Genomic DNA, 25,080 nt, shown 5'->3' on the forward strand with positions numbered 1-25,080 from the left:
CTCCATTACACTTCTTGAAGGAAGTTATATTTTCAATCGATGATAACTCTGTGAATGTGATCTTACTAAACAAGGATGAGAAAAGTCAGAGCTAGATGGCAGCAGAAGAATGCATTCTGAAGTCAGCCCCGTCAGAAACATGGATGGATGGATGGATGGATGGATGGATGGATGGATGGACATGCAGGTGGACCAAAGAGCAGAAACAAAGTTGTAAAAACAAACCCAGCAGGAGAAAATCAAGAAAAGCTGTAGCCATCTGCACCATCTCTGACTGGACATTTGAGCAGAATGTTGTATAGGCAGCTAAATGGATTTGACAGGAGTTTACAGAAGGCACTCAAAGTCATATGACATCTCAAGGTGATTTCCTTGTGGGGTATGCAAAGAAAACCAGGGTTGTGGGCTAAGAAAAGAGCCTTGAGGCTTTCCTATCCTTGGCAGCTGAGCAGGAACCACATGAAGAAATGATTGGAGTGGGGGGGGGGCTGCTGGGGAGGTGGGATGTTTTTCCAGAAGCCAAGCAGACTCTGTTTTGGGAAAGCAGTATAGTGATAAGCTGCATTTAAAAGAATTTAAAAAGATATGAGTGCCGGGCGGTGGTGGCGCACGTCTTTAATCCCAGGACTTGGGAGGCAGAGGCAGGCAGATTTCTGAGTTCGAGAGTTCGAGGCCAGCCTGGTCTACAGAGTGAGTTCCAGGACAGCCTGGGCTATACAGAGAAACCCTGTCTCAAAAAAACAAAAAGATATGAGCAATGGGGGCTGTAATTTAATTTTAGGCTTGGTGACATGGAGATTTTCTGTGTAACTGTGTAATTGTTTCCTATGGCCTTATTTTTTGGTCAGGTAAGAGGATGCTCCAGAGGGAAAACTATGTAGGTATCATCTACAGACTCACTCCCATGGCTGCTATCAGACATCAGTTTTCCCGAATGCTGGCCTGAGATACCAGTTCTCTGTAACACAGATTTCAGAAAATTTCCCAAGCATGGTGGCTGGTCGTGAAAAGGAAAGAAAATGAAAGGGAACAGCCCAGACCTTTATGGTAGCCTCATCTGTAAGTCATCACTTCTGTCATGCTTATATGAGCCAGTTGCTAGGTTTGTCATATATTCAAGGGAGAAACTTACACGAAGACCAGAACAGGCAATATTCATTGGAGCCATCTTAGAGGATGCCTACTATAGTTCCTCGGTCAGCACAGAAAAACAGTAAGAACTTCATGGCCAGGCAGTAATGCTACAAGCTAAAGAGGGAAGCCTAGAGCAGTTTCATTTTTGAGCTTCAAAATTAAGATTCTCTCCTCCAGCACCCGCAGTGTGCACAGGCTTTTGTATGCGTTGCTGTTATTTAAGAGGACCTCATGAGACCTATGAGGCAGATATTTTACCATTTAGTTAGGGCCCTAGATCTCAAGCTATTTGATTTTTAATCCATGCTTCAAAATATAAAATACTCATTAATCTAACCAACAACTATCCTATCATCTCTATCACTGTCATTTCTACGCAAGCCAATCAATACAGGTCCCTTCTTACTCTCCATGGGGCTCTCAACCCTGTAAACAAACACTAAAGCAGCCAGCAATGTCATCTTTCCCAGCTACTACTTTGTACCTGCCAAGTGCTTCTCATAGCTTAGTTAAGGCACTCTTCCAGGGTTTCCAAGGATACTGAACTTGTTGGACATTTCAAGGATACTGAACTATGCTTGTTGGACATTTCAGAGTGTTTGTTCTTTTAACACATGGGTTTAGATTACCATTCACCACCACAAGTCAATAGCGCTATTTACTTAAATAAGGTACTCTGCACATTCTTTCAAAGCCTGTTTTGATAAAAAAAAAAAAAGTAATAGGAAGTATGTATTAGTTTTCCTACCTAACTAGTCTAATTCTACTCTTGAACAAAACAACAGTGTTTTCACCTACATCAATAATTCCCAGGATATTTTCTTCTATGGAAATTTAACTAACTGCTGAATTCTAAAACTTTAGTGTCACCAAACTCAATTCAAACACAAGTTTAGGGCAGGAGTGGTAGCATATATGTATAACCCTAGTATCAATGGTCTAAGGGAGGGGAACTACAAGTCACAAGCAACCTAGACACATAAACTCTGTGACAACTTAAATTTAGTTTATTACTATTTTCTCAGACTATATAGCCCTGGCTAGCCTAGTATTCACTATTTTATCATATAACCACCAGTAGCCTTGAATTTTGCAGAAATCCTACTGTCTTTGCCTCTTAGGTGCTAAGTTTTATTGCTGTTTTTTCAATTTAAAAAAAAAAATTGTGGCCAGGCGGTGGTGGTGCATGCCTTTAATCCCAGCACTTGGGAGGCAGAGGCAGGTGGATTTCTGAGTTTGAGGCCAGCCTGGTCTACAGAGTGAATTCCAGGACAGCCAAGGCTATACAGAGAAACCCTGTCTCCAAAAAAAAAAAAAAAAATTGTGAGCCAGAGCTACAGAGAAACCCTTTCTGTGTGTGTGTGTGTGTCTGTGTGTGTGTGTGTGTGTGTGTTGTGTGTGTGTTGCCTACATGCATATCTATAGGCCACACGCATGCAGTTACTTCTGGAGGCCAGAAGGGAGGATCAGATCCCTGGGAGTGGAATTAGATTGTTGCATGCTACACTGCTGGTACTGCTGGTGTTGGAAAATCCGACACTGGTCCAGTGTTCTTAACCACTGAGCCACTACTCTAGCCCCCATAACTAAATTCTAACATTTTGAATTACAAAACCCAATAAGCTCAGTCACTCTTCAACAATATATCTACAGTCATAAAAGGAGACAGAGACACAACCGCTCAGCAGGGTGCAAAAATCATCCTAACAGAGGTCCCTTCAATAACATGCTCAGTGACAACCACACCTAGTGCTGTGTAATGTGCAAATATTTAATGAGAGACAAATCTCAAATTACCAAATGTCTTATACTAGCTCACAAAACATTTAGATAGGGTTAAATAACTAAAAAGCTTCCCTACAGAGAGTATACAGAACTCCTTTATCTTAGACCTCACCTTCCTAAAGATACCCATTCTATCTTCTGAGACTAGAGATTAAGAAGGGAAGGTGAGGGGGGCTGGGTGTGGTAGTACATGACTTTAATCCCAACACTCTGGGAGGCAGAAGCAGGCAGATCTCTGAATTGAGGCTACTTTGGTCTTTTACAGCAAGCTCCAAAATACTCAGGATTATACAGTGAAACCCTGCCTCAAAAACAATAGATAAATAAATAAAAACCTCATATGCATTTTACTTTAAAGATTTGTTATCTCACACACAGACACACACACACACACAAAAAAAACCCTACAAGTAAATGCAGGCTACTTCACCGGCTTCACATTACCAAAGATGCAGAGTCTATGCTTACAGTCTAACAAAAGACAGCACAGGGATACTTTAGGCATTTGTAGGAAAGAAAATACAGACTAGGATGGTAAAGCAAGAACCCTGTGGAAGCCAGGCGGTGGTGGCGCATGCCTTTAATCCCACCACTTGGGAGGCTGAGGCAGGCGGATTTCTGAGTTTGAGGCCAGCCTGGTCTACAGAGTTCCAGGACAGCCAGAGCTACACAGAGAAACCCTGTCTCAGAAAACCAAAAAGAACCCTGTGGAGCTGAATCTCACTGGAAGTATTGAAATGAACTGCTCTTAAAGTTCTGTGAAGGGTACTTCAATTTACTTGGAAAAGAAGGTAGAAGACCAGAGAATAACGAATTCCTATGCAGCTATGCTGCTGGTTGACTGATTTCTGTAAACCTAATACAAACCTAGAGCTATTTGGGAAAAGGGAACATAACTGTTATCATTTATAAAGTTCACTCTTGGCAACTCCACACAACCTAGATTTCAGTGAGGCCCCATTCTTGAGCTACGAGCCCTGAGTGCTGCAGACTGGACGTAGCTGGCTAGCTACAGGTTTAGGTGGTGTACAGACTGACTGGTTAACTTTTCCCTGGCTTCTGGAAGACACTGCTTTTGTTGTTGTTGCTTACTATGCAGTTGAAGAGCTGAAGATCTTGGTGCTATTCTTGCTCAGTTTCTTCCTTTCTTAGTGGTATTCTTTTGTTATTCTCTGTAATTGAGATGGTAGTACAACGTGGACCTTCTCAGCTTGTAAATTCCTCCTGTTGTCTCCCTTTCTCTAACATTTGTTCTTTCTGGAGATCCTCTAACATGGCCATTGGGACTCTGGACTCATCTGATTTCCCCTTGTCTCCTTTTTTTGCTCTACTTTTTAGGAGAATTCTTATAACTTTTACTTAGAACTATTAATTCCTTTACTGTTTGCTTCCTGCTTTTTATAGTAGTGTGAATGTTATTAAATCCTAATTCAAACAAAAATATTTTTATTATGTGAGATAACTAAGGAATTTGACCTTGAACTTGAATCTGCTGAGTCTTTTACCAGTAATCCCTGTTGTATAATCTGCTGTATGAGTGTGCATGAAATAATATAATACCCTAAAAGTGAAAGAGGACTGCTATGAATATAGTTGCTGTCATAGTTAGGGTTTCTATTGCTGTGATAAAATACATGACTGGTTTGTGAAAAACAGCTGTATGACATGTAGTTTACAAATATAAAAACAGAAGCAAATACTTTAGAAGTCAGAGAAGAATTTCAAGGTAAGGTTGGTTAATATAAAAAAATTATTCATTTCAAACTATGTACAAAAAGAAAACCAACCAAAACTAAATCCAAGATTAGTTGCTTTGAGAGAGAAACCCTGGTCAGAGATAGTTCCTACTCAACAAAGCAACAAAAAATCACCAAGATGCAAGTGAAGAACAGGCATGGGAGCCAGCCATTGTGGTTCACACTTGTAATTCCAGTACTGAAGGGGCTGAGGAAGAAGACCAAAAGATCCAGGACAACCTGGGCTAAAATTAGTTCCAGGCTACCCTGGACTACAGGAATATTCTGACTTAACTATAATAAACAATGTCTGATCATAAAAGCAACTCTAATTAAACTCAGTGAATCACAAAAACAAGGAAGTAAACAACAAAAACACATGAAAATAAGAGGGTGGGTTCCCTGGGAAGGAAGGGTTTAACAGAAAGGGATGAGGGGGTGACAGGAAGGATAAATGACAAACAAAACTTAATATATCCGCATGAAATTGTGAAAGGATAATTAAAATTAAACAGATAAAGAATAAGATTTTGTTTAAATTCATTCTCTCCTTGAGACACAATCTAGCATAAGCAACCTTGACTAAAACAGCAAACTACAACCTCAACTACACTTGAGTTTAATCTAGAAATGGCTGCATACTCTGAGGCTCACTGCTCTTTTAAGGCCAGTACAGAGTTCCCATCCCAAGTTTGCCCCTGTGTTTAATACCCAAAAAGAAGTCCCTGACAATGTTTATTACTGCAACAATTTTCAGCACAATGGATCCACTCAGAAACAAAGTAAAGAACTATTATTTTTGTAATTGAAACCCCTTCCCCTGGAAAAACAAAACAAACCTAAGCAGTCTCTCTGGAAGCAAGCAGCAGCACTGGTGCCCCTGCAATGTTCCAATTGCACAAATGAAGACTCAAAGGCTGATTCTTACCCCCAAGCATATCCACATAAAGACTTTGAATTTAAAAGGGGGGGAGGGGAGGGATGTAAAATGCTCACTGGCAGTACAATTTGTTTTCTAAGCTCCTCAAACATCTGTAGAATTTTCTAAGGACATTGAATATATTCATCAGTCTAAACATGGTTCTGCAAAGACCAAAGATATGCATTACACATATTTCTTTCCTGAGGAGGACAGAAAAGAGACCACGTACCATTTACACTTGAGTAGCAAGGGAAATTTCAGGCAAGGCTTTTTTTTTTTTTTTTAAAGCTGCAGCATCAGAGGCAGGTGGATTTCTGAGTTCGAGGCTAGCCTGGTCTACAGAGTGAGTTCCAGGACAGCCAGGGCTATAGAGAAAAACCCTGTCTCAGGGAAAAAAAAAAAAAAAGCTGCAGCAATTAGGGTCAATACCACCCAACTCCTACTCCCAATCTCTGCTTAGAGCAACTGTTCCTCAAAAAAGATGACCATGCTTCAACTTTTGTTACTAAACATTTAATTTTAGATTACCCAAAAGAGTCAAAGTGCCACTCCACTGCCTAACCTCAATTCTGATACACTCAATACTCTTGGCCTGGCTTTCTCAATCTCCTAATCCACCCAAAGCAAGCAATACTTATTAAAGCAACAGGTATTTCCTGTGTTCCAAACCTCGAAACAACTAAGTAATCTTGAGTGAAGCATTAGAATATGCTTTTAAGATTCTTCTATTAAGAGGCTGAAAATATGACCCAGCAGACTCTTCAGAGGATCAGGGTTTGAATCCTAGCACCCACATAACTCCAATTCCAGGGACCTGACACCCTCTTCTGGCACATCAATGCAGACAAACATGCAAATAAAACATTCATACCTATAAAATGAAAAGCAAAATCTTCAAGAGACTCAAAAAGATTGTTCTGCTAAATTGCAGTCTGTTAATATTGCTAATTGAGTCACACCAGCTAAGTTTCTTGAATTTTCATCATGTGCCTATACTAGGTATCCTTGCATTTAACCTTCTGAATAGCAGTAAGGACCACAGTCACCCTCAAGTGTTTGTTCCTCTGACTTCCTTTCTGCCTATCCAAAATTATTTTATTTAGAAACTTATTCCCACACAATAGAGACTCAATATTCTTGTTCTCTGAGCTGCTATGCAACTTTCTCAGTTAGAAGGCATGACCCAAGGGAGAAAAGGACAGACACCCTACATATCAATGAGAAAAGGCAGGTGGTACTAAAGGAAAAGGGACAGAGAACACAAATGTATGTTAAGTGTGGAATATTTCACACTTAACCACTCGTGTTAAAAAAAAACAACAAAAAACAGAAAAGATGTTTCTATATGGTTAATATCATGATACGTATTATCAAGAGGTCAGGAAATAGACACCATCACTAACTGATAGATGAAAACCAAAATCGACCCTCCCTTCCAACAAAGAAATCCAACCCTAATGTCCTAAGGTAAATTGTCAATATGCATCAGAAGTCATAAAAAAGATGTACTGATTCAACAATAGTATTTCTTCATAAATATATCCTAAATAAAGTATTAAGAAGTGTATGAACCAGGTATGGTGTGATACATGCCTGTAATCCCAGCACTCTTGGTAGTGTGCTTGAGGATCAGAAAGTCAAGGTTATCTTTGATTACCCTAGTAAGTTTGAGGTTAGCTTGAGCTACATAAGATCCTGTCTCAAAGTTTTTAATTAAAATAAATAACTCTCAACCCAAATGTCTATACTAAATATACCACTTATCATTCAAATTCAATTACCATAATACAAAGCATTTTTTGTTGTTGTTGTTTTGTTTTGTTTTTCGAGACAGGGTTTTTCCCTGTGCAGCCCTGGCTGTCCTCAAACTCAGAAATGCGCCTGTCTCTCCCTCCCAAGTGCTGGGATTAAAGGCGTGCGCCACCACTACCCGGCTCAAAGCATGTATTTTATGAAATATATGTTCACAGCAGAAAAGATCCAGATGTTAACAGACATGTCTAAAAATAGGGAGATAACATTTCTGGTTTTTCTAACCTATAAAATGACAGTACTGAGTTATCCTCAGAGGTTGGCTAAGTGGATTGTGTGAGTTCATAGATAAAAAGTGCTACAGGAAAACAGGCTAATGTTAGCTGTTTTCCTTAACACTTAGCAGATAGTTCACACTTATCGAATATTAATTATTTAATGTGCATATATGTGGTGCATGTGTGCCACAGACTGAAAGTCAGAGGACAACCTTCAGGAGTCTGTGCTCTCCCTGCACCAGGTCCCTTAGAGGTATAAACAGAAGAATTATGAATTGGAGGCCAACCTGATCTATGTTAAATTTAATAAACCAATCACAAAAGACTGCTTGAAGCAGACGTGCTTCATGGCAGCATTTGGGAGGCCAGCTAGATCTATCTACATTGCAAATTCCAAAACAGCCAAAGCTACCCAGTGAGACCCTGTCTCATCCAAGACTGCTTGATTGCCTTTATTCGAGGTGTCTTAAGTGGTTAAATTAACAGAAATTGAAAGTAAAAGGTGATCCTCCAAGTTGAGGGAAAGGGTGGTGTGGGACCATCATCTCCCATATTGTTTCAGTTTTATGGGATCAAAAGTTCAGGAGCCAGGTGCATGCCTTTAGTTCCAGAACCTGGGAGGCAGGTGACAACCAGAGCTGCACAGTGAAACCCTGTCCAAAAAAAAAAAACCAACCAAACTAAAAACTCTGGAGACATCACTGTTAGCCTTAGACTCAGTACAAGTGCCTAGTAAGCATTAAATTTCCAGGTTCACACTTCCAAGACAAGAAACAAATACAGAAAGACAGAGGCAGAGACAAAAGTATTTCACTCAAGGAACTCACTGTGCTGTTAGAAAATAATTTGTCTAGGGAGATACACAACTGTTCTACTGATTCCAGTAACAACCATTTTCATGCTGTTATCTTTACCTACTGCCTACAATAGCCTGCTCTTTTCAACAACCTTATCATCCTAGTAGTCAACAGAAAATACTGAAGAATCCTTCTATCCCCCTTTAGAAATCTATTTAACTATATTTAGCACCTTGGACTTATATCTTACCTTGTAGTAAACTGGAAAAAAACAGAAAAACTAAAAACAAAAGAAGCCACAAGCCCATGCTTCTATGTGTAGCACTTCCTGTGCAGTCTTGCAGATGGACAACAGCTGCACAACGGCAGGTTCTCAGAAGCAATGCTGCTCAAAGCTAACATTCTCGCAACTTTAGAAAAATTTAAAATTACCACACACATGAAAAATCTCTTACTTAGTCTCATTTTTCTGTCTCTCTTGCAGTAATAGGGATAAACCCAGAACCACACATACATATACCAAGTGTTCTCCCAGAGTTATACTGTCAGCCATGTTTTTCTTTTTTTCCAAGATCTATTTATTTATTTATTTTCATGTACACTGTCACTCTCTTCAAAAACACCAGAAGAGGCATCAGATCCCATTACAGATAGTTGTGAGCTACCATGTGATTGTTGGGAATTGAAGTTGGATCCTCTGGAAGAGCAATGCTCTTAACCGCTGAATCATCTCTTCAGCCCCTATATTTTTCTTTCTTAATACAGAACACTGGAGTTTTAATATTCTCTCTCTCTCTCTCTCTCAATCTCTCTGAATGAAATATACAATGTGCAAGTAGTTCAACTCAATACATTCCTGTAATACTTTTATACTTTTGTTGTCCAGACACAGCAAGTAACAAAGGGGACAGAGGACACAAAACCCATCAAGACTAGTACCTAAAGATTCATGCCACTAATATTAAAACCAATATTCTTTCCTTTTTATTTTTATAAAACAGAATTTCTTTGCATAGCCCTGGCTATCCAAGAACTCAATCTGTAGACCAGGCTGGTCTCACTTCAAACTCAGAGATCCACTTGCCGCTGCTTCCTGACTGCTGGGATTAAAGGCATGTATTGTCATCCCTAGCTTAAATCAATATTCGTAAGAAAGAATATTCTCTTAGCCTGTGTGGGGAAGCTCATTTGTAATCCCAGTACTGGGGAAGCTAGAGGTCAGCCTGAGTGAGGTACACAGTAATTCAAGGTCAGCCTTGGCTACAATGAGAGACTATCTCAAATGGGATGAGGTGCTATAAACTCTGTCTTAACTATAAGTAATATCCCCAATTTTCCAAACTAAGACAGTATGCATGCAAACACAGAACTAGTTTAAATCAGAAGTACAGCATCCCATCATTCAGGAAGTAAAGACAGGGGACTGCCATAGAGCTGTCTAAAGCAAATATTGAAATCCAGGCCAGCTCTCACAACTCAAATAAGACTCTGGCTCAAAAGTTAAAAACCCAACTTAGTGGAGCACACCTTTAATCCAGATGTCTGAGCCTAAGTCCAGCTGGGTCTACCCAGCACATCCAAGACTAATCAAGTACAACCGTGAAACCCTGTGTGTTTTTTTTAAACACACACACACATACACATAAGCACAAAAGGTGTTTATGACTCCTCTGTCACAAATGGCCTGATTTGGATAGACCTAAGTGCTCTTAGACCCTGAGGTGTTTTTCTAGACCTAGTGAGCCATTACTGATTAAACCCTATGAGATTCCTTCCCTCTTCTGAAATCAATCAATAAGCTCCAAGTTCAGTGAGACCCTGTCTCAAAAAGGTGGAGCTGGGCTTGTTTGGAATACCTTTAAGCCATCTCTTGGGAGACAGGGAGAGACAGGCAGATCTCTTGCTTTTGGAGGTCAACCAGCTCTACATAAGAGAGTTCAAGGGCCAGTCAGGATTATATTGTGAGACCTTGTCAATCCATCCATCCATCCATCCATCCATCCATCCATCCATCCATCCATCCATCCATCCAATCAATCAAGTGGAGTGACTGAGGAAGAAAAGATATCATCCGTCTCTGGCCTTTATGCATACAGGTACAGGTACCTGCAGACTCATACACTACACATATTCCACCATAAGAGACTAAGCAAAGCTGGGAAAATTCTATGGACAGCACAATTTACTAAAGTATCTGAAACCAAAAAGTTTTGAAGTATGTCTTCATAGTAATAAACTCCATAATAACAAAAACATTATGAAGCGCCACCCATAGAGCTGGGGAGGCAGCTTAGTTGGCAGAGTGCTTGCCCAGCATAGATGAAGAAACCCTAGCATGTCACAAACAAAGTGTGGCAGCAAACACCTGTAGTATCAATATTTGGTAGTTTGAAGCAAGAGGATCAAGAGTTCACAACCAGTCTCAAAACAAAATGGAACAAAAGAGACAAAATTATAGCTGGAGGTTTACACTGCTGCAAATCTCTTCAATGCCTGGCCTGCTTGAACAAGATTCTCATGACATGACAATCAGCTGCATACATGGGAGAAAAAAAACTCATTGAGTAACGTGACTTATAAGGGGAGAATAGTCTTGAGGTGGGTAGTGATAGCTCTCTAGTACTGCAGTCAAACTTGACAGGTGGTAGTTTCTTTGTTTCTGATTTGATTGATTTATTGATTGTATACAAGTATGCTGTCTTCATTCGAAGCAGCAGAAGGCATCAGATCTCATTACAGATGGCGGTAAGCCACCGTGTGGTTGCTGAGAATTTGAACTCAGAACCCCTAGAAGAGCATCTCTCTGGCCTGACAGGTGGTAGTTTCTTAGAGCTCTATAACCTGAAGAGAACAGTGGCCTGCATCTTCAGTTCCAAAACTCTTGCTTATACTTGTTCCAACAAATAGTTTCTAACACCCCATGCACTGGTCACCTGTTAAAACATTACTTTACTTAGGCATGAAGATTTTCCAAAACACTGACACAATTTATTACACAAATGCAGCACTTGTTAGTACTACTAATTTCATCTGAAAGAACTTTGAAAATCTCCAAGTGTCAACTCCATGATGGCATATACATTTTCCAAAATCCCAACTTTTACTTGAAAGTTCAAATTTTTACTATGGTATTTTTCAAATACTAGTATGGCCACAGATCCAATGCTAATCTGAGAACACCAAATATCCATGGTTGAATAACTACTACCTGTCAGGTCTTTTCTGTTTTGGTTTGATTTTTTTTTTTTTTTTTTGAGATAGGCATTCACAAAGCCCCACAGCCCAAGCTGCTGTAAACTATGAAGTCCAAGGTGGCCTCAAACTCCTTATCCTCCTAGCCCTCATTCCCCAAGTTTAGTCTTGCTGGCCTGCACCATTTGTCAGCTCCTTTATTTACTTATTTTTGAGATTGGATTTTACTATGTAGCCCTGGCTGGTGTAAAACTAGCTATGTAGACCAGGTTAGCCTCAAATTCACAGAGATCTGCCTGCCTCTGGGATTAAATGTATGCTGTCAGTTCTTAAAAGTAAAATAAAGCCAGGCAGTGGTGGCGCACGCCTTTAATCCCAGCACTTGGGAGGCAGAGGCAGGCGGATTTTTGAGTTCGAGGCCAGCCTGGTCTACAGAGTGAGTTCCAGGACAGCCAGGGCTATACAGAGAAATCCTGTGTCGAAAAAACAACAACAAAAAAGTAAAATGAAGAGAGCAGTTAGCTCTGTAAACAGCTTTACCAAAGCTCTTTCTTACACAGTATATACTTTACCATGCTACAGAAATGCTTTTGATATGTTTTCCATTTTGTAATAAAACTTTTATCTGCCAGGTATCCAAGCCAAAAGTAACACCTCTTACTACTTTGCCAAGGCTATTCTGAAGTAAAACTGGTCAGTTCTAGCTGGGTGTGGTACTCCTAGCACTTGGGAGGAGGCATAGGCAGGTGAACTGTGATCTTTAAGTTCAAATCCAGCCAAGACTATATAGAGTCTCTGTCTGAAAAAATATAACAATAATAATGATGACGGTGATGATGATAATGAAGGGCATGCTCTCAGTGGCTCATGTGTGTTGCTGAGGATTACTGTGACCACTAGTGATGCTGGCGCCACTGCACTACCACCAACCAAGATGCCTGCAGCCTGACACATCTGGCTTTCTCATCATTGCTATAAACAGCAACACAGTATAAAAGGCAAATTCATTGTAGTATATAGCATTATGAAAATACTTTGAATTCATAAATGTTTTCAATGAGTTCAGAGGTTGCCAGACCATACATTGAGAGAAATAAGACTTAACTATTTTCACACTGGTTATAAACTCTGACCAGAAATGCCTATGTATAAACATACACAATACAAATTTACATACATTAAAAGCATCATAAAGAATTCTAACCCATCTATAGCTCATATCTGTGTCAAAATAACGTTAGCAGAAAATTCAGTAAACTCCCAAACTGAAATAATATCAAAACAAAAGCATGGGCTGGGGGTCAGCAGTAGAATGCTTGCCCCATGCCAAGTTAAATAGTACATGCAAGGTCCTCAGGTCTAGGTTTCATTCCTGGTACTACCTTCCCCTAAAATAAACCATATTGTAAACACCAAGCCAAAAAAAGAAAGAAACAAAACAAACAAACAAAAACCCAACAACAACAAAAAAAACAAAACCACAAAACCAGGCATGGTCATAGTGGCCTATATTCCTAGTACTCGGGAGGGGCAAGCCTAAGGATGGACTTTTCTGAAAGTCTACCTCTTCTTTGGCAGGGTCTTGCTCTGTATCCCACACTAGCCTCAAACTCACAGTCCTCTTGCCCCAACTTCCACAGCGCTGTGATTAGAGGTACAGCCGTTGGGAGATCAGCATTTGAAGTAAAATTGCATTAGGAAAATGAAGGCAAGATAAGTATCTTAGTGGCTCCACTTGCCCAAGATTACAGCTAATACATTAACCTTCTCAACAAGGTCTGCTTACGTCACAGAGCTTTTGTGAAGATTAACGAGGGAAAACATATACAGCAATGGTCCAGGAGGGGTGGCTCAAGCCAGTCGCCTTGGCACGTTGGAAAGCAGAGGCAAGAGGCAGACTGCTGTGAGTTCTGGGCCAGTCTGGGCAACAGAATGAAACAGTATCTCCAAATACAAAAAAGTAAGACCAGTGAGATGGCTCGGCGGTAAGATTCTTCCCACTGATAATCTGTATTCAATCCCCAGGGCCACATTTAAAAACAAACAAAAAACAAAAACAAAAACAAAAAAAAAAACAAGCGCTAACTTACAATGTCATTATCTGTGTTCTTACAACTCACCCTGAAGAACCAGACAAGCACATATCTGCAAATATAGGAATCTGCCTACTGAGTTAAGCAATCTCCCCTCTTTCATCATTCAATTCCACCATTTCCAAGAACTTGACTGATTTGAAATTGGTTATAAAATTTTAATTTTCAATTTATTTAAAAAAAACTTGAAACAACTGCCAGCTAACTCACTTTTAATAGCCACTACTTCTTACAGGCTTTTAATCAGTAAATGTATAAAAGAAAAAGAAAAAAAATTTACTACCTTAAAATACAACAAAGGAACTCTGATACTACAGAACGCCATTGAAGCTATTTACCGGGCAAACTAAAAAAGCAGCAGCACACCCCGTGAGGGTGACTAGGTCAGTCAGTAGCAAACCTGCTGCTAAAAGGAATATCACAAAGAAAGAACAGGTGGTGGTGGTGGTGGTCCATGCCTTTAATTCCAGCTCTTGGGAGGCAGATGTAGGCGGATCTCTTTGAGTTTGGGGCCAGCCTAGTCTATAGAGCAAGTTTTGGGACAGCCAAGGCTTGAAGAACAGAAGGGGGAAAAAATGTTTTTCCATGAACCAGTCCACAAGTCTAAATTCTATCAAAACAGGAAGCAAAGATACAATGCAGTTTGATTCAGGTTTCGTAAAATCAGGTTTTAGGTAACAAAATCCTATCCTAAAATAATTTCTATGAAATAATGCTTAAGACCATCAAATATGCAAAATATTTATATTTTAAAAATGATTAAATTAGCAGAGTGTAGTGGTAGACTCCTGCAATCCTAACGCTTCTGAGGTGGGAGTCCGAGGATCACAAGTTCCAAGGGAGCCTCTGTTATACAATGAGTTTAGGAGTTTGAGGCCAACCTGGGCTACATGAGATCCCATCTCAAAGAGCAAATGGAAGCGGGGGTTGGGGGGGGAGAGAGAAATCCCTGCTTTTCATTTTTTTACACTTTGAATTCATACTTTAAAAGCAATAGACAGACCGCCGGGCGGTGGTGGCGCACGCCTTTAATCCCAGCACTTGGGAGGCAGAGGCAGGTGGATTTCTGAGTTCGAGGCCAGCCTGGTCTACAGAGTGAGTTCCAGGACAGCCAGGGTTACACAGAGAAACCCTGTCTCGAAAAACCAAAAAAAAAAAAAAAAAAAAAAAAAAAAGCAATAGACAGGAAAAGATGAAGTGGTGGGAGTATAAAATGGACAGCTTGTGGCCTGGCCCTCAGTTGATGTGACTGATGGGCAGTGTAAGCTCATCACACCACTCCATACACTTACTTCCCTTACAGATCACAAGCTCTGCTATCAGATTTTAAGGAACAAAAAAAGACTTAGACAGATCGACACACAAACCGACAGTCTAGGGAAAATGAATCAAGTGATAGCATGGACCCCCCATTGGTTCAACAGTGAACATGAACACAGTGCTAACAATGCAAGCAGACTACCAAATGAAACACACATGTGTTGTGGCAAAGACATGGGGCTGGCAGATGATGGAAACCTTAGTCTTCATCTACTAGAGAGAAAACTGAATTGGAAGTGTGTAAAACTGATACAGAGGCATCATCATTTTACTCCTCCCCAAATGCAAGTGAGCAGAAGGAACAAGACAAGAGCTTACCATTAGTCTTCAGGTCACAGACAAGGGAGTAAAGGGATTTGCCATGTTTCATTCTAGTCATTACTAGGGCACTGGATTCAAAACCAAACAAACCTGTATATACCTGCCACCTTCCCAAGTAAACATAAATTAAACATAAATTAAAACCAAAACAAGCCGGGCGGTGGTGGCGCACGCCTTTAATCCCAGCACTTGGGAGGCAGAGGCAGGAGGATTTCTGAGTTCGAGGCCAGCCTGGTCTACAGAGTGAGTTCCAGGACAGCCCGGGCTACACAGAGAAACCCTGTCTCGAAAAACCAAAAAAAAAAAAACAAAAAACAAAACCAAAACAAGAGGCTGGAAAGATGGTTCAGTGGTTAAGAGCACTGGCTCCTCTTCCAGAGGACCCGGCCAGGTTCAACTCCCAGCACACAAATTTTTGTAGCTCCAATTCCAGGGGATCTGGCACCTTCACAGTCATACAGACAGGCAAAACACCAATAAATATAATATACAATTTTAAAAAAACAAACAAAAGGTAGAGCTGTGGTGGCACACACCTTTGATTCCAGCACTTAGGAGGCAGAAGCAAGTAGATCTGACTGAGTTCGAGGCCAGCCTTGTCTACAGAGTGAGTTCCAGGACAGCCAGAGCTACACAGAAAAACCTTGTCTAAGAAAAAAAAAAAAAAACCAACCAACCAACCAAAAATATTCAGGTTAATCAAAAATGGCAAACATTTATCTATACACCAACTACCCCAGATCAAGATGTTTGAGGCACCCTAACCTCATCAGAACTTCCTCCTATCTGCTTAGAGGGGCTGCTTTTATGCTAATTAGTAACTTTTTGTGACCTTACTGCTTCATGTGTCTAGGACCCAGTCTTCAATTTGTTTAGTCTATGCTAGTATAATCAAAAAACATGTACAGTGAGGGGAGGGAATAGGAGCAAAGTACCAATGTTACATATATATGAAGATGTCATAAACTCATTACACTAAAAGAATTTTTAAAGCCCAAGCATAGTGGCATTTTCCTATAATCCTAGCCTTTGGGAGGTGGAGGCAAGAGGATCAGAAGTTTAAGGTCATCCACAGTTGTAAAGAGTTTGAGGTTCCACACACAAACATACTATGCCTTCACTTTGACCAACAAAGCAGATATTTTAAAAATACTCTATGGGCTACAGAGACGGCTCAGAGGATAAGGACACTGACTACTCTTCCAGAGAACCCCAGTCTGATTATAAGCACCCACATGACAGCTCTCAATTGTCTGTAACTGCAATTCTAGGAGTTATCCAACTCCCTTGTCTGACATCTGTGGGCAAAAGGCACCACTCAGTACAAAGATGTGTGTGCTGGCAAAACATCAATACATAAAATAAATAAGACAATCCATAGTTTCTTCACTCTAATTGTCCCTTACTTGCTCTAAGCACTGAAATAAAAGTAAATCTTTATGGCTCTCACAAGAAAGGCATGTTCATGTACACCTGTAGTGTCAACACTGAGGCAAGAAGATCCTGAGTTCCATGCCAGCAAAGACTACACCACATAAAAAAAAAATTACCAAACCACAAGGTCTCAAAAAAAAAAAACCAACAGACCAGGTCTGGTAGCATATAAGAGGCAGGTGGAGGTGGAGCTCTGTGAGTTCAAGAACAGCAGGCAAGTTCCAGGTCACCCAAGGGCTACTCAGTAAGACTATGTCTCAAAAACAAAACAAACCTGTCTAATCTTATGAACGAGGTAGTGGGGCTTTTTAATAGTTATACATTCATTTAAATATCAAAATAACATTAAGTCAGGGGTATTAGTTTTAGTAAACCGTTTATAATGGAGTCCACTAGGTGATCTGATTTGTCCAACACCACAGTGAGTAATGACTAACAAACTTCAGCCTACAGAAAGTTACAAGTCAAGAATAATTAAAGACCAGCAGGGCAGTGGTGGCGCACACCTTTAGTCCCAGCACTTGGGAGGCAGAGGCAGGCAGATTTCTGAGTTCAAGGCCAGCCTGGTCTACAGAGTGAGTTCCAGGACAGCCAGGGCTATACAGAGAAACCCTGTCTCAAAAAACCAAAAACCAAAAACCAAAAACCAAAAAAAAAAAAAAAGATAAAACACATAGTGTTATGGTGACCTCACAGATTTTGAGAACTCCATGACATGAAAAAACTAGAATGACAGAATTTAGTACCTCAACTTCCTCTCAGAAAGCTATTCCAAAGGTAAAACACACAAGCTGTATGCCTGCAGACCTGTGTAGATAGAACAGTAACTTGGCATATAAATGTCCTGCTTTGAAGCCCAAACAGGCAAAGACAGCAAGAGCCTGTGGCTGACTGTCAAACTCTTTTCTGTACCCAATAAAAACTCCTAAGCCTTGAGAAGTCAGTCCAGAAAAGACATATTCTTAATTAAGGCCCCTATTGGGTCAACATCTTAAAACAACTCATCAGCAGTAATAACATGGAGCTACTTCCTTCTGACATCTTTGAGAACTAACGAGAGCAGAAAAAGAAACAGCAGAAATCAATTCAATCAGTCCCATCAATGTTATGGCTAAGTACAGGAACCCAGAAAGACTCACAGCAGAGCAACAAACTAAACCATTGGAGCACTAGTTACAGCCTTCTCTGCATTATAAAGCTGCAAACAAGAAACAGAAAGGCCGTACCAGTTCACCTCAACTATTCTAGACCTTCTACCTCCTTTAAAACCCTAGCAACAGGAACACTGACACTCAAGATATCCAATGCCTACTGTGTGCCAGGCGTTGTTCTAGGCCAAGCAGTTTACATGACATTTTCGGAGAAACAAAGATCTTTGGCACTAGGCTTAGAGTGTAACAGCAGAGACTCAAGGTACTAAATATAGTATTTATTTAACAAAGTAATGTAAAACAGATTTTAAAAATGATTTCCACAGAAGGTAATTAAAAGGTTATAGGTGTAGACTGAGGGTGAGTAGGGCTCTGATAAGGGAACAACGATAAGGCCGCCACACACATCAATGGGATTGACAGACTGGGGATGTAGCTAAGTGGTACAGCATTTCCCCAGCATGCAGAAAGCCCTGAGCTCGATCCTCAGAATAGCAAAGACAATCCGAAGTATAGTGCATAGTGTTTGCTTGTACAGTATCAGTTCAGTGGCCTCATTAGCTTAAGAGGAACATATTGAAGAAATGCCATACTTTGCTGGCTGAAATTTAGTTTCTAATCCAGTGGATCCAATGATCCACTGAAGATTTCCAAGAAAGAAGACAAACTAGGATTGTGTTCAAAATTAGAAGTAAAACACAGGAAGAAAGTGATACTCATTTAAGAAGTTAATGTAGCGGGGCATGGTAGCCACCACACCTTTAATTCCAGCACTGGGGAGGCAGAAGCAGTCAGATCTCTGTGAGTTCAAAGCCAGCATGGTTCCAGGACAGCCAGAACTACAGAGAAACCATCTCCAAAAAAAGGTACAAGGCAGGTAGGTATAGAAGATGAACACATTACACAAATAAATCAGTATGTCCTGGTTGCAGCCTGGCTACAAGGGCTAATGACAGAAAAAAAAAAAAATCAGAATGCATCATTAACAAGAAGCAGGCAGTCTAAGGGTGGAGCTAGTAATCATTTAAAGATTATAATCTCTACCTCTGGGTCATATATAATAATCATATTCTACATTAGAAAAGCAAAACTTCCCTTTAATAAACGTAATAGACAAAGGTATACAAGCTAGTTTCTAAGAATCTGCAAATCAAAGCAGTGTAACATGAAAACAACGCTGTTTATGTACTTGTGAAGACACAGTACTAGAATAAGTCCTGTTCTTCCTGAAGCACACACTCCTAAGTCTTCATTCACACTGTGAGATGTTCAGAGCACACTGTCACTACATATACCCTAGAAAGTTATTTAATCAATCGAGAGCAGAACGAAGCTACTAAGAACTGACAGACAAGAATGAAAACTGATCCACCACACACATCTTGTGTATTCGTGTAGTATCACAAACTATCACTTGTTTCGGTTAAGTAAGGGATGTTCAGCTTAGAAAATCCATTTCTCCTGATTGAATGAAGTCTTCTCCCCATGATTAACAAGAAGTAAACCAAGTTTCTTAAGGGTAGACAGCTTATGTTCTAGATACCATATACCCCGTTCTCAACATTCAGGAGACCTTTGATAAGGGAATAAACAGTGCAACCAAGAAATGTTTTCCAAGTAGAGAGCACTTTCATAATGTGGCAAGTATTACACAACTGCACAGAACTGAGGATCCAATATCTGAGTGCCTACCGCTCAACAGGTAATGGAGTTACAAAATCAGGAATTCGAGACTCCTCCCTTCAATGCAGGATTTATTTCTTGAAACAAGTTCTACAGAAAAGCAGCACAGACTGACCATCACTGAGTCACTCCTAAACCCTTTAATTCTTTCCAAGTTTCTGGTCTCTCATGTGAGAAAGGGATGAGGACCACCAGAAAACAAAGGTGGGAGAGTCTGTTAAGACACGACAAGTGTGACAATGACCTTCAACAAGACTCACCACACCATGCACACACTGGTGACAAATGTCACCACACAAGCATCTCCTTAGTCAACAGTCTTTGGCCTACCTGGAAGAAAAAAAAAGCCTCACCACAGCACTCTACGGCAGCAGAGAACCTCAAGGAAAGGTACCACCTAGAGAAAGGGGTACACATTTTCAAAGACAACAACAAGTACACATTCTTCTTTGATTTCTGTTTAGAAAAACCCCACTAACTTTATTGGAGAGGCAGAGGCAGGCGGATGGATCACCTAATTCAAGGACAGCCTGGTCTACACAGCAAGCTTAAAGCCAGTTAGGGACAGACAGGCAGACATAGATACACACATATACATCCTCCCCCACCCACCCCCATACACATACCCCAAGCCCACAAACTTTAAATATATCTGAGCAAAGAATCCCTTTTGAGATTATTTGTCTCTACCACAAAAGATCAGCTCAGACTACATGCAAGACCTTGACATTCTAAAGCTTCAGATACGTTCTGAAATAAATTAGTAAGTTTCTGTCTCAAAACAAGTGCCCCACAAAAGAGTGATTATTATATCTTATCTATCTTAACCACACACACAAATCCTTGCAACATAATAAATAATTTGAGCCAGCATTTTTTTCAGCAAACATGTCAACCAATATACAATCCCAAAGCAGTTAAGTTCAAAAGAACCTAATTCTCCCCACAGAATAAAAGGTGCTATTGGGAACATTTCTGAGCTAAGTACTGTTGGTGGCTATTTCTCCTTTTTATCTAAAGACAACACATTGACATGAAGTCCAGTCATTTATATGTAGAATTTATGTAACAAGGAAACCTTAGTAACACAAACCTTAGAGCACTTACTACTTGCCATTTATTTCATTAACTCAATGAAAAAAAGAGGTAAACAAGACATATGATACACAGACTTTTCAGAAAGGTGATTTTTAAAACTACAGTCCCGCCTCTTGGACAACAAACACAAAACATTGAGTTCCTTCAGTACTCAGACTTTTAAGTCAATATTAAGTTGTTAAAATTTCTTACCTTCTGCTACGTCATCATCGACTGCTCCTTTCACCTGAGAAAAACACCACTGAATATCATTCCCTCCTCCAGCTCCTGGAAGAAGAAAACATAGCAATTAAAATTGAGTTCTGTTCTGTTTACGCTCATAAACACAGAGATGGTATCTGAGGCTGGCATGATACTCCCTACATAACTACCACTGAGCCCACAGATTTGGAACCAAATCAGACTCCAATAGTTGGTTGTGTATTAAAAACAAGTCTGCAGGTACAAAATATTCACAAGCACACAGCCTACCAATAATTATCATCGTACAGATATCCAAAACCTCACTTCTACTTTCCCCTCCCCTTAAAGACGGAGCCTTTCAAGTAAGACCTACCAGGGGGGAAAAACCCACTAAAGTTAGTTTTCCCTTAAATGTCCAAAAGACCTACAAAAGAGTTATAAGGCTAAACTACCATGAAATATAGAACGAAGAGAAAACTTCGGGAACATTACTGCCTGAGAGGAGGGATGATTCATGTGGACTAAGCAAATACAACACCCATTTCTCTGCATTCGTTAGGAGCAAATCACTGGCTGCAGACGGAGGAAAGGGGCGGAAATGCATGCCTGGGAAGAGATGGTCAAAGGAAGCTGCTTCGTCCTCCATTCACCTAATGAGAGAATCCAAAGGACCCAGAAAAAAGCAACTTTACTCATCTGTCATCTCCTACAATACAGTTCCAGTTATCATTTCATTGTTCAGCAAGGTCAAAGGGCAGCTTGTTTATACAGCAAACTGTAAACCAGTCCAGCATAACTTCTTTAAAGGTCTATTATCTATGTAAATATTGAAAAGACAGGAAAATTGGTTTAATCTCCAACACTCACTGCTCAGCACTGAAGAGGAAATGGGGGGTGGGGGAGCACCCCTGAATTTCTGGAAAAGAAACTGAATCTCAGTCTAGAATGACTCTACTAGATGAAGGGCTTCAAGACTAAAACGTACAAAGCTCACCGACCCTCAAACGACACTAAACGTCACTTTTCCGTTACCTATTCCTTGCTAAATTATTCCCAATCAGGCTTTCTGCCCCTTGCAAGCTTTTACAAAATCCCTCTCCCTTTAGCTATTTATATCCCCGAACTCCACAACTATTTTAACTCCAAGAAACCCTTCTGGGAAAAGGACATCTGCACAAACGCTACCGTGCAAAATGCAAAGTTTAAATTACCTTTTTCTCCCACCCAGCCCCCACCCCCACCCCAATCCTTGCAACTTCTATTAAAGGCTTAGCATTCATGAGTGGCAAAAAATAAGACACGGAGAGGGAGCACAATCGAAACGAAATTCAGGCTTACACCCTCAAAACCTGACCTGCCCATTAATGTCTGTGTGGTGCCGGGGAGGTGGGGGTTTGAGAGTGAGGGGCATACACCTCCAGTGTATTTTAACTTGCAAAGCACTCTTCCTTATTATCAGTCCAGAATACATTTCTACAGAAAGGTTCGCAGTGGACCGGGAAGAGGAATGAATATGTAAGGAGGAGCGGAGGGAGCAGGGTGCAGAGGGGACCCATCTGCACGCCTGCACCCGCCCCACCCACGCCGTCACCCACCCCCACCGCACCCGTGCCCTGCTCGTGTAGTACCAGGCCCCGGGCCCGGCCTCCAGGCCCCACAGACTCCACAGTCCCAGCTCTGTGCTAGGCCCGCCTGCCCGCCCCGCACTCGGCCAGCGCCCCAGGCCGAGGCCCCGCTACCACGGTCGCTAGGGGGTGACGGAGAGCGCGCAGAGGAAGCGGCACCCTGTCAGCCGCCCAAGGGCCGTTTCTCCTTTACCTGCCATGTCGCGCTGCAAATGGTGACCCTGCCGGGCTCGTCGGGGTCTCCGCGACCGGGGCTCAGCCCCCACACCTGGGGATGGGGGGATCGAGGGCGCGGATGGAGGCGGATGGCACCTGAGGGGGGAGGGGACGGGGACCGGGGCGGAAAGGAAGCGGCCCGGGCGGAGCGGTCGGCAGGATGATGGCGTTCACTCAGGGGCGTCCCGTCTCGTGCTCCTTCTCCCGCGGTGAAGACAGCAGCGGCAGTGGCGGCGGCGACAGCGGCGGCGGCTAGGACAGCGACGGCGGCCGCGGCGGCAGGGGCAGGCGACTCCACTTTCAAAATGGCGCCCGCTGGCTGGCCGGTGACGTCACTCGAGGGGCGGGGCGTCTTTGGGGCGGGTCTCGCCTTGTTGGCCACGCCTCCTTCCTGCCGCGTTCTCGCCCCGCTCCGCCCGCTAGGACCCTTGAGAAAGAAGGTGGCTGTACGAAGGTAGAGCTGCTTTTAGTTTGCTCCGGCTATGGTTTGGATGTGCCTGGCCGCGGTGCCCAAGTGGCCAAGGTCAGCCTGTTTGCACCTCGCACTGTCCCAAGACTTTGAGCCAGGGCTGGGACTCTGGGATGGCCTCGTATGTTCATTTATGCCGCTCACCCACATGGTGAGCTGGCCCTCTCTAGAGAATACCCCTTTTGTTGTTCCAGTGACCCCGTGGGTGAGCCCCGGGGGGCACCAAAATAAAGGGAGAGTGATGCATATTCGCCACTGCCTGCCTAAGGTGAGAGTTCACTGATCCCAGAAGGACACAACTGGGCTGGTTCCATCTGGGTGAATTAGGTTACCTTCCCATGGTCTAGAGCCCTTGGCTACTGCAAGCAGTTAATAATAGCTCTTCACAGAAATTGAACGTTGTGAATGGCGCCACAAGTAGCCCAGGTCTGTTCAGATAAAAGTGGTAAAATCGATGATTAAGAAGATATGTTCTGGGCCAGGCAGTGGTGGCGCACACCTTTAATCCCAGCACTTGGGAGGCAGAGGCAGGCAGATTTCTGAGTTCAAGAGTTCGAGGCTAGCCTGGTCTACAGAATGAGTTCCAGGACAGCCAGGGCTACACAGAGAAACCCTGTCTCGAAAAAACCAAAAAGGAAAAAAAAAAAAAAAAAAAAGAAGAAGATATGTTCTTCTGGCTATGGTGACATATGCCTATAATCTCAGCAGTGATTGTGAAGTGGATGAATGTAAGAGGTTCTAGAGTTCAAGGACAGCTGAGCTTGAGGATAGCCTGGGCTATCTATTTAAGACCCTAACATATACACATCAAACACACACACACACACACACAATTAAACTAAATCCATTTAATGTAGCCTCTTCCAGTTAGGTTCTCTGACATTTTCCCTCATTTCCGATTCACCTTTAACGAGGTTGGATGCCCTTGCTTAAAAGTGTTGATCTTTCCTGGGGGGCCGGAGGAGGTGTTAGCGATTGGTGCACGCCTTTAATCCCAGCACTCAGGAGGCAGAGACAAGCAGATCACTGGAAATTCGAGGTCAGCCTGATCTACAGAGCTAGTTCCAGGACAGGCAAGGCCACACAAAGAAACCCTGTCTTCAAAGACAGGAGAAAGAGGGGGAGGAGGAGGAAGAGGAAGAGAAGAAGAGGAGGAACAACAACAACAAAAACAAGTGGTGTCAGGTTCAAAGGAAACTCCCCAAACTGCAAAAGGCAGTCCAAATATCCAGAAATGAACTCAACCTGGACTTTAGGAGGATTTCTGGCAGTTAGATTAAAAAAAAAAAAAAAGCATTCTTGAGGAACTTGTGTGCTTCCCTCTACCAAAAAAGTCATTTCCCTTACTTCTGGCAGAAAGGAGATATAGCTACGTATGTTGCCTAACTGCATATCAAAACACACACTGATATCACAAGAACCTGTAAGACATTTCAGTACATGTTAGCATCCTGCCCTTCTTACCTCTCCTCTACTCTAAACTCCCTCCTGCCCTCAGGTGTTCCTCTCCCCAGCTACTACTCCTTATGACCCTGCTATTCTGGCTATTTCCTCTATATTTTTCCCCTGCATTTCTTCCCTCTCTGGCCATGTTCAGTCTGTGTTCTGGACTATACCAGATGCCTCTGGCTGCTCTCTCATATCTACAATAAACCCTCCCCTTAACCAAACTATGAAGCAGTCATGTTGTCAGTTTATACAAATAGTCTCATAAAGTATAAATGCACTTTTCTGTTTTCTTAAACCACATTAAAATGATCTCAGTCAGTGTCTGTTATTAGATCGAATTCTTGAGGCTAAGAAGTATGTTATTCATCTCCCTATCACCAGCCACATAATTCATGGGATTAATGGATGAATAAATAAGTCTTTCTGGATTGGGAAGAAAAAC

General features: G+C 41.7%; 1 protein-coding gene across 2 annotated transcripts in view; it reads right to left on the reverse strand.

The window, feature by feature from the left end:
• Positions 1-23,057, reverse strand: part of Ppp2r2a (protein phosphatase 2 regulatory subunit Balpha) — a 59,328-nt gene extending 36,271 nt beyond the window's left edge. For both annotated transcript variants that reach the window (XM_028758803.1, XM_028758804.1), the window contains exons 1-2: positions 22,698-23,057; positions 20,889-20,963 (exon numbers count right to left, since the gene is read on the reverse strand). In XM_028758803.1, coding sequence (XP_028614636.1) covers positions 20,889-20,963; positions 22,698-22,704 — 82 coding nt within the window. In that variant the 5' untranslated portion in view covers positions 22,705-23,057. The remainder of the gene's footprint in view (positions 1-20,888; positions 20,964-22,697) is intronic.
• Positions 23,058-25,080: the final 2,023 nt, after the last annotated feature.

The sequence above is a fragment of the Grammomys surdaster genome, unplaced genomic scaffold (assembly GCF_004785775.1).
Source record: "Grammomys surdaster isolate TR1022 unplaced genomic scaffold, NIH_TR_1.0 126219, whole genome shotgun sequence".
Taxonomy (NCBI): Eukaryota; Metazoa; Chordata; class Mammalia; order Rodentia; family Muridae; genus Grammomys; species Grammomys surdaster.